This window comes from Malus domestica, chromosome 02, assembly GCF_042453785.1.
Source record: "Malus domestica chromosome 02, GDT2T_hap1".
Classification (NCBI taxonomy): Eukaryota; Viridiplantae; Streptophyta; class Magnoliopsida; order Rosales; family Rosaceae; genus Malus; species Malus domestica.
In genome coordinates, this window is record NC_091662.1 from 28,983,261 (window position 1) to 28,999,283 (window position 16,023).

General features: G+C 37.1%; 1 protein-coding gene and 1 pseudogene across 1 annotated transcript; both read right to left on the bottom strand.

Moving 5' to 3' along the window:
- Window positions 1–2,735: 2,735 nt before the first annotated feature.
- Window positions 2,736–4,602, bottom strand: LOC114823779 (BTB/POZ domain-containing protein At5g17580-like). The gene has a single exon (XM_029099208.2). The coding sequence runs from the start codon at window positions 4,400–4,402 to the stop codon at window positions 2,945–2,947; it is 1,458 nt and encodes a 485-aa protein (XP_028955041.1). The 5' UTR covers window positions 4,403–4,602; the 3' UTR covers window positions 2,736–2,944.
- Window positions 4,603–7,358: 2,756 nt separating this feature from the next.
- LOC103410020 (BTB/POZ domain-containing protein At5g17580-like) lies at window positions 7,359–15,447 on the bottom strand (annotated as a pseudogene).
- Between the last annotated feature and the right edge of the window lie 576 nt (window positions 15,448–16,023).

A 16,023-nucleotide genomic window follows, 5' to 3' on the forward strand; every position in this document is an offset into this window, starting at 1 on the left:
GCAACTATGTATAACTTCCTTCTATTGCCACGGGGAACGAAAGCTCGAGGACGATATTATGTATATGGGGAGGTGAGTTTGGAGTCCATTCTCGGTGTGGCCGTGGTAATGTTGTCTGAAGAACGCAGGAAAACAAATTTTTGAGGTACATTGGAACCATGTAAAAGTGTTTTGCAACAATGATCATATATATGCATATAGCTTGATGCTAGAAAGGGAACTAACAAAAGAGGAAAAGTTTTCTTTGTTGTAACTTGATTTTCTCAAGCTTATTAGCACAATGTAGTTCAGATTGCCCAATTTCTTTTCTGTTTTTCGTGAACCTCGGTATTCTAGTTGAGTTCTATCTTTCAAGAACACGAACTTCTTTCGGCAATGAAGTTAATATCAACTTCTTGATTTACATATCACTTAATTACTCTTTCATTATTCATATCAATAAATAACCAGATTATTTGCAAAAGTAGGGTTAGACTAGATAGATTGGGTAAAGCAGAAAAAGGATTTAGTCTTTAAGTCGACGATCAAAGCTGAAAAATCAATCAATGAACAACTAGATATTTGCCAAAAGAAGTCTTATTAGATGGAAGAAGAATCTACATGTCACACTCCATGTTTTGGATTCACCTTCTAATTCTTCTTCTTCTTTTTCAATTGGCAGGTAGAATCGCCCACACTGTTGATGCACCCGAACTTCCTCTTCATTTCTCTCCACAAGCTAGTTTTGATACAGTAGGGAAGTTTCGTTCGACTCTGGCTTTGCAATGACCTCTTCACCAATAATGTATTTCCTTTTGTACCAGCCATACAGAATAAAGTATAACATGAACAGATAGGGTTGTTTCAAATGACAATGTATATATGCATATTGCAATTTCAAATACTACTGTATGTTCTGTAATTGAAGGTTAGCACGACACATGTGCAAGAATGACACACATAAATCGGGAAAAGAAAGAAATTGAAAGGGTTTTTGGCCTGGTGAGAATAGTTCAGCACAAGCACATGAACTGTTGATGATAGCTTTTCCAAAAAATTAATAAATTAACAGTAAGGGGCTCACTTAGTGAGGACAATATGAATTGCAACTCAATTTGTTACTCATTCTCTCACTTTTTGCTCACTGTTCATAGGACTCAATGGTATATATGCAAAAAAATTCATGTTCAATAAGAACACAAAAGGAGGTAAAATTTAAGAAATTCAAACAACTAAGGCATGCAAAATCCACATTAATTACTCAGAATTATGCATTTACTACTACTAAGGATGCAAGGAAAAACATGATCCAGATAAAGTAAAAAAAATCTATATCAAAATCTGGTACAGTAAACATTTAACATATTCTATAGGTTAAAGAAGGAGACGAGAGAGGGAGACTTACTGTGAAAAAGTGAGGTGTGAGAGAGTGAGTTACAAATTGAGTTGAAGCTTCTTGTGGTAAATATGGACGTGTGAACTCACATACACAGTTCAGTCAATGACTTGTTGAAATATGGACGTTAGAAATCTGATTTTTCTCCTAAACATGTGGGTTCTGTTAATATTTGAGTATCATATTTTCTTCAGTTTGAAAAATTAAATTAATAAAACAAAATTTGCGGGGTTACATTTGCTTAACAAGTTACATGTCGTTCACTGACATAAACCAAATATGAAATGGATTGGATATCCTATGTTTGGTTTTTTCTCCTCTATAATTTGCTTCCTTTGTTCTAAACATGCCACGTCAATTATAATCGTCCAAAGACAAAAAAATTGGTTACATATTGACACATATTTTACATACTACATGTCACACTCCATGTTTTGGATGCACCTTCTTATTTTACATTCTACATGTCACACTCCATATTTTACATTCTACATGCCACACTCCATGTTTCCGACGACGTTCGACTCTGGCTTTTCAATGACCTCTTCACCAACAATGTATATCCTTTCGTACCAGCCATACAGAATAAAGTATAACATGAACAGATAGGGTTGTTTCAAATGACAATGTATATATGCATATTGTAATATCAAATACTACTATATGTTCTGTAATTGAAGGTTAGCACGACATATGTGCAATAATGACACATATAAACCAAGAAAAGAAAGAAATTGAAAGGGTTTTTGGCCTAGTGAGAATAGTTCAGCACAAACACATGAACTGTTGATGATAGCTTTTTCAAAAAATTAATAAATTAACAATAAGGGGCTCACTTAGTGAGGACAGTATGAATTGCAACTCAATTTGTTATTCATTCTCTCACTTTTTGTTCACTGTTCATATGACTCAATGGTATATATGCAAAAAATTTCACGTTCAATAAGAACACAAAAGGAGGTAAAATTTAAGAAATTCAAACTAAGGCATGCAAAATCCACATTAATTACTTAGAATGATGCATTTACTATTACTGAGGACGCAAGTAAAAACGTGATCCAGATTAAGTAAAAGAAAAAATCTATATCAAAATCTGGTACAATAAACATTTAACATATTCTATAGGTTAAAGAAGGAGAAGAGAGAGGGAGACTTACTGGGAAAAAGTGAGGTGTGAGAGAGTGAGTTACAAATTGAGTTGAAGCTTCTTGTGGTAAATATCGATGTGTGAACTCACATACACAGTTCAGTCAACGGCTTGTTGAAATATGGACGTTAGAAATCTGATTTTTCTCCTAAACATGTGGGTTCTGTTAATATTTGAGTATCAAATTTTCTTTTGTTTGAAAAATTAAATTAATAAAACAAAATTTGCGGGGTTACATTTGCTTAACAAGTTACATGTCGTTCGCTAACATGACCCAAATATGAAGTGGATCGGATATCCTATGTTTGGTTTTTTCTCCCCTATAATTTGCTTCCTTTATTCTAAACATGCCACGTCAATTATAATCGTCCAAAGACAAAAAAAATTGGTTACACATTGACACATATTCTACGTTCTACATGTCACATTCCATGTTTTGGATGCACCTTCTTCTTCTTCTTCTTCTTCAATTGGCAGTTAGAATCGCCCACACTGTTGATGCACCCGAACTTCCTCTTCATTTCTCTCCACAAGCTAGTTTTCTCCTTCACCTTGGGGTTGCAGCCATTCTCAATCTCTTTCCTCATCTTATAGCACTCTCTTTCAAGCTCCATCACCTTTATGCTCATTTTGTCCATCTCGGATCTCATTTCTCCCTCACCAACATCCAACTTTGCTTCATTCTCCTCCGCAGCCTCCTTTGTTGTTCTTTCGTCTGAACCCTGCACCTCGTTGATGATCGTATCCCGCAGCTGCAACTGCCCTGCAAATAACACCTGCACCACCACTCTCAGAGGCAACATTTCATTTTTGGTAGCATGTTCACATGCTTCGGGCGACATCTTTTTGAAATCCAAAACCTGACACACTTCCTCTCGTTCCATCTCCGTCAAGTGCCTGTGCTTATCTAAGTAGATATGAACCGCCCTGTATATTCCATCTGAGGTTCTTTGTATACCCAACGATGCTGCAATCGACATCTCTGCTAATTCAACAAATGTACCTATCTTCAGATCTATGTCACTGGCAATTTCAGCCAAGAATTCTTCAATGAGTTCAGCTACTGCAACTAGCCCGGATACGTCTGAAGAAGTAAAACTTCCATAGAACACTTTCAGTATCCGCCTCAAACACCCAATCTCGTATTGCATTTCCTTGGAATAGCCTTGAGATGGTATCAAGAGGTCTTTGACTGTTGCCCGTTCCAGTTGTTTTCCGATTCTGATCTCAATCCCATTTCTACAGTCAGAACTCACTTCCAAAAGAATAGCGAAACGGAGGATTTCAAACAATAATGTGCATGGAAGTAGTCCAATGTCATGAGGCAACAATCTCTCCACTGCTTCAAGGATTTCCCTTTGATAGTTCATCTTATCTTCCTCTCCGCTGCTAGAGAAAACCCATTTCTTTGTATAGTTACAAAGGGATGCAGCCACATACCGCGATGGAACGTCATGCTTATTCATTCCAAGGATGACAGGCTCATAGATCGGAAGGGACAGTGTTGTCAAGTCTTCCGATTGCCAATCAAGAACAAAGAGCCTTCTCCTTGCGCTCGGCCTATAGCCTTCTTCGTCATCATCCTCACTATCGTCATCATACTTCATCAAATTGTTGATTGGCTCTCCGAGAAGGCTGGGATTAGCTAGTGCCTTTTGAATGATAGAATCTATACAGGCATCGATTAAACCGAGCTTCACAGACTGTTGGAGGAACTTTTCTGTGGCTCGGAAAGCCTTCACAGTTTCATTCCAGCTCGGGAGGATTCTTTCTTGAAAATAAGAAAGCGCCTTACTTAACAAATTATTTTTGCTGTGGTTTTCAGTCATCTCCAAGTAGTGAGCTACACAAATGAGAGGTACAATATTCTCAGAGGACATCTGAATTTCAAAGCCGTGGTAGAATCTGGCAACAAGCTCCAGAGTGTCTGTGTCAGCAGGGATATTTCTAAGGAAGCGAGAAAGATCATCCTGCGATTTCTGTATGAGTAAGGCAGCAACTTTGGCTGATTTTTCAGCCAGAAGAACCTGCGAACAACGATTATTATTACCAAAGAAAAATTATAGCACATCTGGCCTTCATTCTCTCGTAGAAAAGGAGTTCATAATTATGTCGCGGTAAACAAAAACCGCGGTAGAATTACGGTTTGTAGAACACTTACTTTGTCAATGAACGGCGCACCAAGTACGTTGGGTTGCAAATCTGGTGCCAATGTAGGCTTAGACAACCTAAAAAGAAGTAAACGGCAAGGGGAACAAATTGAGTGAAAAATACATATAAATTTAAAAAAAAAAAAAAATTATATAAATTCAGCCTTTATTTTACCAGGATGATAAATCTTTGCATTGTCCCTTTGCCATCTTTTGGTGATTCCTTTGACTGCAGCGTTTACAGTGAAAGAGTTTAAACTAGGGTTTTAGAGACTGATTGCATAAGCTCAACTCAGTTAATGATGAGTGAGGTTTTGACTTCATTATATAGAGATTACAAGATAAGTTGGTTACAATATGAACATATATCAACATATATCAGATTACAAACGGATAGATTCTACGAAGAGATAGGAGAGTCTATCTGATGAAGAGTCCTTGAGTTATCCAAACTGTGAGGTTGACTTGATGAGGGAGACTTAGATGATTCGAACTCCAGAGATGTGGATGGCTGACTTGGAGTGGTTTGTTGACCTGGAGTACATGTGGTTTGTTGACGTGGAGTACATGGTTTATCATACAGTAGGGAAGTTTCCGACGACGTTCGACTCTGGCTTTGCAATGACCTCTTGACCAATAATGTATTTTCTTTTGTACCAGCCATACAGAATAAAGTATAACATGAACAGATAGGGTTGTTTCAAATGACAATGTATATATGCATATTGTAATTTCAAATACTACTGTATGTTCTGTAATTGAAGGTTAGCACGACACATGTGCAAGAATGACACACATAAACCGAGAAAAGAAAGAAATTGAAAGGGTTTTTGGCCTGGTGAGAATAGTTCAGCACAAACACATGAACTGATAGCTTTTTCAAAAAATTAATAAATTAACAGTAAGGGGCTCGCTTAGTGAGGACAATATGAATTGCAACTCAATTTTACTCATTCTCTCACTTTTTGCTCACTGTTCATATGACTCAATGGTACATATGCAAAAAAATTCACATTCAATAAGAACACAAAAGGAGGAAATATTTAAGAAATTCAAACAACTAACGCATGCAAAATCCACTTTAATTACTCAGAATTATGCATTTACTACTACTGAGGACGCAAGTAAAAACGTGATTACGATAAAGTAAAAGAAAAAATCTATATCAAAATCTGGGACAGTAAACATTTAACATATTCTATAGGTTAAAGAAGGAGAAGAGAGAGGGAGACTTAGTGGGAAAAAGTGAGGTGTTAGAGAGTGAGTTACAAATTGAGTTGAAGCTTCTTGTGGTAAATATGGACGTGTGAACTCACATACACAGTTCAGTCAATGGCTTGTTGAAATATGGACGTTAGAAATCTGATTTTTCTCCTAAACGTGTGCGTTCTGTTAATATTTTGAGTATCAGATTTTCTTTTGTTTGAAAAATTAAATTAATAAAACAAAATTTGCGGGGTTACATTTGCTTAACAAGTTACATGTCGTTCGCTGACATGACCCAAATATGAAGTGGATCGGATATCTTATGCTTGGTTTTTTCTCCCCTATAATTTGATTCCTTTATTCTAAACATGCCACGTCAATTATAATCGTCCAAAGACAAAAAAAATTGGTTACACATTGACACATATTTTACATTCTACATGTCACACTCATTGTTTTGGATGCACCTTCTTATTCTATACATTCTACATGTCACACTCCATATTTTACATTCTACATGTCACACTCCATGTTTCCGACGACGTTCGACTCTAGCTTTGCAATGACCTCTTCACCAATAATGTATTTCCTTTCTTACCAGCCATACAGAATAAAGTATAACATGAACAGATAGGGTTGTTTCAAATGACAATGTATATATGCATATTGTAATTTCAAATACTACTGTATGTTTTGTAATTGACGGTTAGCACGACACACGTGCAAGAATGACACACATAAACCGAGAAAAGAAAGAAATTGAAAGGGTTTTTGGCCTGGTGAAAATAGTTCAGCACAAACACATGAACTGTTGATGATAGATTTTTCAAAAAATTAATAAATTAACAATAAGGGGATCACTTAGTGAGGACAATATGAATTGCAACTCAATTTGTTACTCATTCTCTCACTTTTTGCTCACTGTTCATATGACTCAATGATATATATGCAAAAAATTTCACTTTCAATAAAAACACAAAAGGAGGTAAAATTTAAGAAATTCAAACAACTAAGGCATGCAAAATCCACATTAATTACTCAGAATTATGCATTTACTAATACTGAGGACGCAAGTAAAAACGTGATCCAGATTAAGTAAAAGAAAAAATCTATATCAAAATCTGTGACAGTAAACATTTAACATATTCTATAGGTTAAAGAAGGAGAAGAGAGTGGGAGACTTACTGGGAAAAAGTGAGGTGTGTGAGAGTGAGTTACAAATTGAGTTGAAGCTTCTTGTGGTAAATATCGACGTGTGAACTCACATACACAGTTCAGTCAACGGCTTGTTGAAATATGGACGTTAGTAATCTGATTTTTCTCCTAAACATGTGGGTTCTGTTAATATTTGAGTATCAGATTTTGTTTTGTTTGAAAAATTAAATTAATAAAACAAAATTTGCAGGGTTACATTTGCTTAACAAGTTACATGTCATTCGCTGACATGACCCAAATATTAAGTGGATCAGATATCCTATGTTTGGTTTTTTCTCCCCTATAATTTGATTCCTTTATTCTAAACATGCCACGTCAATTATAATCGTCCAAAGACAAAAAAAATTGGTTACACATTGACCATATTTTACATTCTACATGTCACACTCCATGTTTTGGATGCACCTTCTTCTTCTTCTTCTTCTTCAATTGGCAGTTAGAATCGCCCACACTGTTGATGCACCCGAACTTCCTCTTCATTTCTCTCCACAAGCTAGTTTTCTCCTTCACCTTGGGGTTGCAGCCATTCTCAATCGCTTTCCTCATCTTATAGCACTTTCTTTCAAGCTCCATTACCTTTATGCTCATTTTCTCCATCTCGGATCTCATTTCTCTCTCACCAACATCCAACTTTGCATCTTCTCCTCCGCAGCCTCCTTTGTTGTTCTTTCGTCTGAACCCTGCACCCCGTTGATGATCGTATCAAGCAGCTGCAACTGCCCTGCAAATAACACCTGCACCACCACTCTCAGAAGCAACATTTCATTTTTGGTAGCTTGTTCACATGCTTCGGGCGACATCTTTTTGAAATCCAAAACTGACACACTTCCTGTCGTTCCATCTCCGTCAAGTGCCTGTGCTTATCCAAGTAGATATGAACCGCCCTGTATATTCCATCTGAGGTTCTTTGTATACCCAACGATGCTGCAATCGACATCTCTGCTAATTCAACAAATGTACCTATCTTCAGATCTATGTCACTGGCAATTTCAGCCAAGAATTCTTCAATGAGTTCAGCTACTGCAACTAGCCCGGATACGTCTGAAGAAGTAAAACTTCCATAGAAATCTTTCAGTATCCGCCTCAAACACCCAATCTCGTATTGCATTTCCTTGGAATAGCCTTTAGATGGTATCAAGAGGTCTTTGACTGTTGCCCGTTCCAGTTGTTTTCCGATTCTAATCAATCCCATTTCTACAGTCAGAACTCACTTCCAAAAGAATAGCGAAACGGAGGATTTCAAACAATAATGTGCATGGAAGTAGTCCATGTAAGTTCTATAGAGAGCAAACACTTGTTTATCGTGTAAAAGTGTTTTGGAATAATAAGGAGACTAACATTAGCTACGTGGGATGGCTTTACAGAAATTGTATAATAAGGATAATAGCCTCAAGCAATCTCGATAGAACTAGGACTCTATTATCTGATATGTTTATTAGGGTTTTCACGGTGATAAAGATAGTTTGATAAGGATTACATAATGGGAAGTGTCCTGATTGAACTCCATCGTTTATGGTATAAAACTAGGGTCCCTGCGCTCTCACGAAAACACAAGTTTTTCAGATACTCAAGCCCCATTGATTGAGCCTTGTATCCGGTGTGTAGAGTTGCAGAAGAATCCTTTTGAATTAAGCAGCAATGTCTTCATCAGGTACGTGATCAAGTTGGTAACGTGATTTAGTTTCTATAAGTTATATACTTACAGTTGGTATCAGAGCCTTCACGTATCATCTTAATCCTATGTTGGAGGCATCGAGAATGTTTGTTTTCTTATTGCTGTGCAGGTTACAGAACTGGTTACATATTATCTGGGAAAAACAACACGACTATGTGATGGCTAAAGCCATTCTTATTCGTGTGGGTTTTTCATCTTAATATGTATACCAAAAATGGCACTTGAACACCGATTGTGGACGCTGATCTTCTAAAGAAGTTCAGATGTTCATATTTAGTTTTTTGAGTGGCATATCGTTTTGGCAGCCAATACATGAATACAACTATCATTGTCAGATCATAAAGATCTATAATCATAGTTAAAGAAATTCATGTATCAGCTACAAAAGTGATATGAACAAAGAAAATAATCACAGCTTTCATCAATCTAAAGAATGTTGTTTTTCGTGATATATGGTTTGGGGATAAGGATTAATATTCGAAAGTTTTATGCTTTGACAGCCATGAACCCTAGCTCCATGAACCTCAACACTGTTGAACCACTTACTGGTATCAACTATAAGAAATGGAAACAGGATCTAGAGATCGTGCTGGGAGTCATGGATTGGGATTTAGCACTCAGAACTGAAGAGCCTCCTATGCCGACAGATGGGAGCACATCCAGCCAACGGTCCAAGTATGAAAAATGGAAAAAATCAAACAGGATTTCCCTGATGATTATCAAGAGGAGTATGACTGATGTGGTTCGAGGTGGCTTCCCTGATGCTACTAATGCCAAGGAATTTCTTGCATCCATCGAAGAAAAGTACAAGGAGTCTCCAAAATCCGAGACAGGTAATCTCATGAACTCACTTACCACCATGAGATATGATGGCATTGAAAGCGTACGTGAATATATCTTGAAGATGATGGATGTTGCTGGAAAACTTAAGGCTCTCGAGGTACCTATATCTGAAACATTCCTTGTGCATGTGATAATGAACTCACAACCTGATAGCTACACTCAACTGAAAGTATCTTATAATGCTTTGCGTGAAAAATGGGATGTGAATGAGTTAATTGCTATATGTGTAAGTGAAGAAGAAAGGATGAAAAAGGAGAAGTATGAAAAGGAAAAGGTTGAGTCTGTTAACCTTGTGAATGGTGCCTATAAAGCACACAAATCCTCGGCTGTTGATGTTACCAGGAAAGAAACTACCAAAAGGGCTCCATCTCCTACCAAAAGGAACTTTAAACCTAACAAACCATCGATTTTCAAATGCTATTTTTGCAAGAAAACAAGTCATATGAAGAGAAATTGTCCAAAATATAAGGCTTGGCTTGCTAAACAAGAGTCAAAGAAAGGTAAAAATATTTTTGCTTGTTTTGAGTCAAATTTGATTGATATACCTAGCACTGCATGGTGGCTTGACTCAGGCTCTTCTATTCATGTTACGAATTCATTGCAGGACTTCATAACAAAGAGAACACCAAATAAAGATCAAGTCAAAGTCTCTGTTGGCAATGGAAGAAGAGTTGAAGTCAAAGCTTTAGGAAGTGTTAGGCTAAAGTTAGAATTTGGTTTTTGTTTAGAATTGGAAAATGTCGTTTATATACCTTCTATGAGAAGGAAGTTGATTTCGGTTTCAAAACTAGTTATGTTGGGTTTTTTTTTTACTATCAATAATATTGGCTTCAACATTTTTTATAAGTCATCTCAAATTGGTTCTGGTTTTTTGAATGATGGGATGTTCCAAATAAAGTTAAATCTTGATGAACACGTTTTTAACATCCAAAATGGGAACACCAAAATTCAATCTTCAAACCTATGGCATAAGAGACTTTGCCATATTTCGAAACAAAGAATGGAGTTGCTTGTTAAAAATGACATTTTACCATCTTTGAACTTTAATGACTTTGATTTTTGTGTGGATTGCATCAAAGGTAAAATGACAAATAGTAGAAAGGAAGGATCAACTAGAAGTAAACAAGTCCTAGAAATTATTCACACGGACATTTGTGGTCCTTTTCCAACACCTACCATAGAAGGAAACAAATACTTTATAACCTTCATTGATGATTTTTCAAGGTTTTGTTTCATTTATTTGATCAATGAGAAATCTAAAGCTTTTGAAGTTTTCAAAATTTATAAAAATGAAGTTGAAAATCAGTTGGAAAGAAAAATAAAGATTTTTAGGTCTGATAGGGGTGGAGAATATTATGGTAGATATACTCAAACTGGTAGACATCCTGGACCTTTTGCACTATTCTTGCAAGAACATGGGATTGTAGCTCAATACACTACACCTGGAACCCCCGAGCAAAATGGGGTTGCAGAAAGAAGAAACAGGACCTTAATGGACATGGTAAGAAGCATGATATGTAGAGCTAATTTGCCGAGTTCTTTGTGGGGAGAAGCAGTGAAGACTGCAAATTATATTTTAAATAGGGTGCCATCAAAATCTGTTGAGGGTACTCCTTTTGAGCTGTGGACAGGGAGAAAACCCAGCTTGAATCATCTTCATGTTTGGGGTTGTAGAGCAGAAGCAAAAGTGTATAGTCCTAACAACAAAAAGCTTGATCCCAAGACCATTAGTTGTTTCTTCGTAGGGTATGCAGAAAGGTCGAAGGGCTTTAGATTTTATTGTCCTAATTATACTTCCAAAATAGTTGAAACTGGCAAGGCAATCTTCTTAGAGCATGAAACCGATACTGGTTCTGGGACTGAGCTTGACACTTTTGAATTTGAAGAAGAAGAAAAAGAAATCGCAGTCCAACCAATGGAAACTGAGATAAGTATGGCAGCTCCACTTCTTCAGATTGCTGGGCATATGGAGGACAGTGAAACTGATGCATGTGATGAAGATCACGGAGTTGATGCAACAGCTCAAGAAGTGACAAATGATGATCAAGGTACCATAACAATTGAGGCAGCAGTACCCACCATGGGTCAGCAACATCAAATACAAAAGGGCAGCATCGACACCATCACTAATTTCAGAAGATCAACTAGGGTCAGGAAACCTACGACACTAGAAGATTTTGTATACTTGGCTGAGAGTGACATTGATTTATCAGAATTTAATGACCCTATAAGTTTTAAAGAAGCAATCTCAAGACCAAATGCTGACAAGTGGATAGAAGCAATGAAGAGTGAGCTGACTTCAATGGAAAATAATCGTGTATGGGAACTAGTTGAACAGACAGAAGGAATGAAACTCATAGGAAGCAAGTGGGTTTTCAAAACTAAAAAGGATTCGAATGGAAATATAGAAAGGCACAAAGCTAGATTGGTCGCGAAAGGATTTACACAAAGAGAGGGTGTTGATTACAAAGAAACCTTTAGTCCAGTTTCAACCAAAGATGCTTTTAGGGTTATAATGGCTATGGTAGCACACTTTGATCTTACTTTGCACCAAATGGACGTCAAAACGGCCTTCTTAAATGGAGATTTGGAGGAGTGTATCTACATGAGACAACCAGATGGGTTCAAAGAAGAAGGGAAAGATAACTTGGTCTGCAAGTTAAAGAAATCTATTTACGGACTCAAGCAGGCATCGAGGCAATGGTATCTCAAGTTTCATCAAGTGGTGAGAGAATATGGTTTCACTGAAAATCTTTCTGACAACTGCATTTACATGAAGGTTAGTGGGAGCAGTTTTATCATTTTAATTCTTTATGTTGATGATATATTGCTTGCCACTAATAGTCAGAGTTTATTAAGTGAAACAAAGTCTTTCTTGCAAAGAAACTTTGAAATGAAAAACTTGGGAGTGGCAACGTATGTCTTAGGGATTGAGATCAAAAGGGACAGGAGGAGAGGTTTGTTGGGACTATCGCAAAGAGGGTACATAGAGAAGGTTTTAAAAAGATTCAACATGTCCAGTTGTGGAACTACTGAAGTGCCGATCTCAAAGGGAGAAAAGTTGAGTAAGTTGCAGTGCCCTAAAAATGATTTGGAAAGAAAGATCATGGAAGATAAGCCATATGCTTCCTTGGTAGGAAGCCTAATGTACGCTCAGGTCTGTACAAGACCTGATCTTGCATTCACAATAAGTGTACTTGGAAGGTTCCAATCGAATGCAGGTGAAGCTCACTGGAATGCAGCAAAGAGAGTGTTGCAATATCTTCAAAGAACTAAAGCACATATGTTGGTTTTCAGAAAGACGGATGAGTTGGTGTTAGAAGGGTATAGTGACTCCGATTTTGCTGGATGTTTGGATGATCTTAAATCTACATCAGGTTATGTTTTCTTGATGGCATGTGGAGCTGTTTCTTGGAAAAGCGTAAAGCAAGACACAGTGGCTGCATCTACAATGGTAGCTGAATATTTATCTTGTTGTGAGACTGTTAACCAAGCTGTTTGGTTAAAGAATTTCATAATGGGACTTAAAGTTATTGATTCAATTGCAAGGCCGATCCAAATCTACTGTGACAATAATGCTGCAATATTCTTCTCCAAGAACAATAAGAGATCAGCTGCAACCAGGAACTTGGACATTAAATACCTTATTGCGAGAGAGAAAGTTGTGGCTGGGTTAGTTAAAATTGATTATTTGGAGACAGGTTCAATGATTGCAGATCCTATGAACAAAGCAATGCCAAATGCAGTGTTCAAGAAGCATGTGATGAGTATGGGAGTGCTGGATGATTTTGATACAGTGAATTAGTGGGAGTCAGGTATCAATTTTTCTCAGCGAGTTATCTAGTTCTGAATGTTTTGAATATTAATAATAAAGAACACTTAGCTAATAAAGTGAAATGCTGAATAGTTGTTAAAGTTTTCCTATCAAGCTCAGCAGTTAGTTATGAAAGTGCATGTATTTCTTTATAATGCATGATGGATAATGATTCTCAGAATTGTTATAAGGCATAAACAACTTGAAGACTTCACTATGAAGTATTTGGAATTGATTGTTTTATCAATCTTGTGGAGGACCAAGTGTAAAATGTGTTACTCAAATATACATGCGAACATGTGTTACATTAAATTACATATCTTGTTGGAGTTCCATGTGTTATATAGCTTCATTACAGTGATTATGGGGACAGTACTTCTTCAGTGGGAGTGTGATGCCCTTTGGTTCTTTATGAATGCTTATTAATGACAGGAACTTGTAATCGAGTTTAGCTGATATTAGTCTCTTGGCCAATCAAGTATTATTCCACTTCTGTGAGTGTACATGATAAACAAATATTAGCTCTAGTGGGAGAATGTAAGTTCTATAGAGAGCAAACACTTGTTTATCGTGTAAAAGTGTTTTGGAATAATAAGGAGACTAACATTAGCTACGTGGGATGGCTTTACAGAAATTGTATAATAAGGATAATAGCCTCAAGCAATCTCGATAGAACTAGGACTCTATTATCTGATATGTTTATTAGGGTTTTCACGGTGATAAAGATAGTTTGATAAGGATTACATAATGGGAAGTGTCCTGATTGAACTCCATCGTTTATGGTATAAAACTAGGGTCCCTGCGCTCTCACGAAAACACAAGTTTTTCAGATACTCAAGCCCCATTGATTGAGCCTTGTATCCGGTGTGTAGAGTTGCAGAAGAATCCTTTTGAATTAAGCAGCAATGTCTTCATCAGGTACGTGATCAAGTTGGTAACGTGATTTAGTTTCTATAAGTTATACACTTACAGTCCAATGTCATGAGGCAACAATCTCTCCACTGCTTCAAGGATTTCCCTTTGATAGTTCATCTTATCTTCCTCTCCGCTGCTAGAGAAAACCCATTTCTTTGTATGGTTACAAAGGGATGCAGCCATGTACCACTATGGAACGTCATGCTTATTCATTCCAAGGATGACAGGCTCATAGATCGGGAGGGACAGTGTTGTCAAGTCTTCTGATTGCCAATCAAGAACAAAGAGCCTTCTCCTTGCGCTCGGCCTATAGCCTTCTTCGTCATCATCCTCACTATCGTCATCATACTTCATCAAATTGTTGATTGGCTCTCCGAGAAGGCTGGGATTAGCTAGTGCCTTTTGAATGATAGAATCTATACAGGCATCGATTAAACCGAGCATCACAGACTGTTGGAGGAACTTTTCTGTGGCTCGGAAAGCCTTCACAGTTTCATTCCAGCTCGGGAGGATTCTTTCTTGAAAATAAGAAAGCGCCTTACTTAACAAATTATTTTTGCTGTGGTTTTCAGTCATCTCCAAGTAGTGAGCTACACAAATGAGAGGTACAATATTCTCAGGGGACATCTGAATTTCAAAGCCGCGGTAGAATTTGGCAACAAGCTCCAGAGTGTCTGTGTCAGCTGGGATATTTCTAAGGAAGCGAGAAAGATCATCCTGCGATTTCTGTTTGAGTAAGGCAGCAACTTTGGCTGATTTTTCAGCCAGAAGAACCTGCGAACAACGATTATTATTACCAAAGAAAAATTATAGCACATTTGGCCTTCATTCTCCCATAGAAAAGGAGTTCATAAATATGTCGCGGTAAACAAAAACCACGGTAGAATTATGGTTTTTAGAACACTTACTTTGTCCATGAACGGCGCACCAAGTACGTTGAGTTGCAAATCTGGTGCCAATGTACGCTTAGACAACCTAAAAAGAAGCAAACGGCAAGGGGACAAATTGAGTGAAAAATACATATAAATTTCAAATAAAAAATAATTTTATATAAATTCAGCCGTTATTTTACCAGGATGATAAATCTTTGCATTGTCTCTTTGCCATCTTTTGGTGATTCCTTTGACTGCAGCGTTTACAGTAGGGAAGTTTCCGACGACGTTCGACTCTGGCTTTGCAATGACCTCTTCACCAATAATGTATTTCCTTTTGTACCAGCCATACAGAATAAAGTATAACATGAACAGATAGGGTTGTTTCAAATGGCAATGTATATATGCATACTGTATGTTCTGTAATTGAAGGTTAGCACGACCCATGTGCAAGAATGAACACACATAAATCGAGAAAAGAAAGAAATTGAAAGGGTTTTTGGCCTGGTGAGAATAGTTCAGCACAAACACATGAACCGTTGATGATAGCTTTTTCAAAAAATTACTAAATTAACAGTAAGGGGCTCGCTTGGTGAGGACAATATGAATTGCAACTCAATTTGTTACTCATTCTCTCACTTTTTGCTCACTGTTCATATGACTCAATGGTATATATGCAAAAAATTTCACGTTCAATAAGAACACAAAAGGAGGTAAAATTTAAGAAATTCAAACAACTACGGCATGCAAAATCCTCATTAATTACTCAGAATTATGAATTTACTACTACTGAGGATGCAAGTAAAATCGT

What these genes read in the sequence shown, in the direction of transcription:
- LOC114823779 (XM_029099208.2), bottom strand. Translation starts at nt 4,402, where the DNA reads ATGTCCTCTGAGAATATTGTACCTCTCATTTGTGTAGCTCACTACTTG.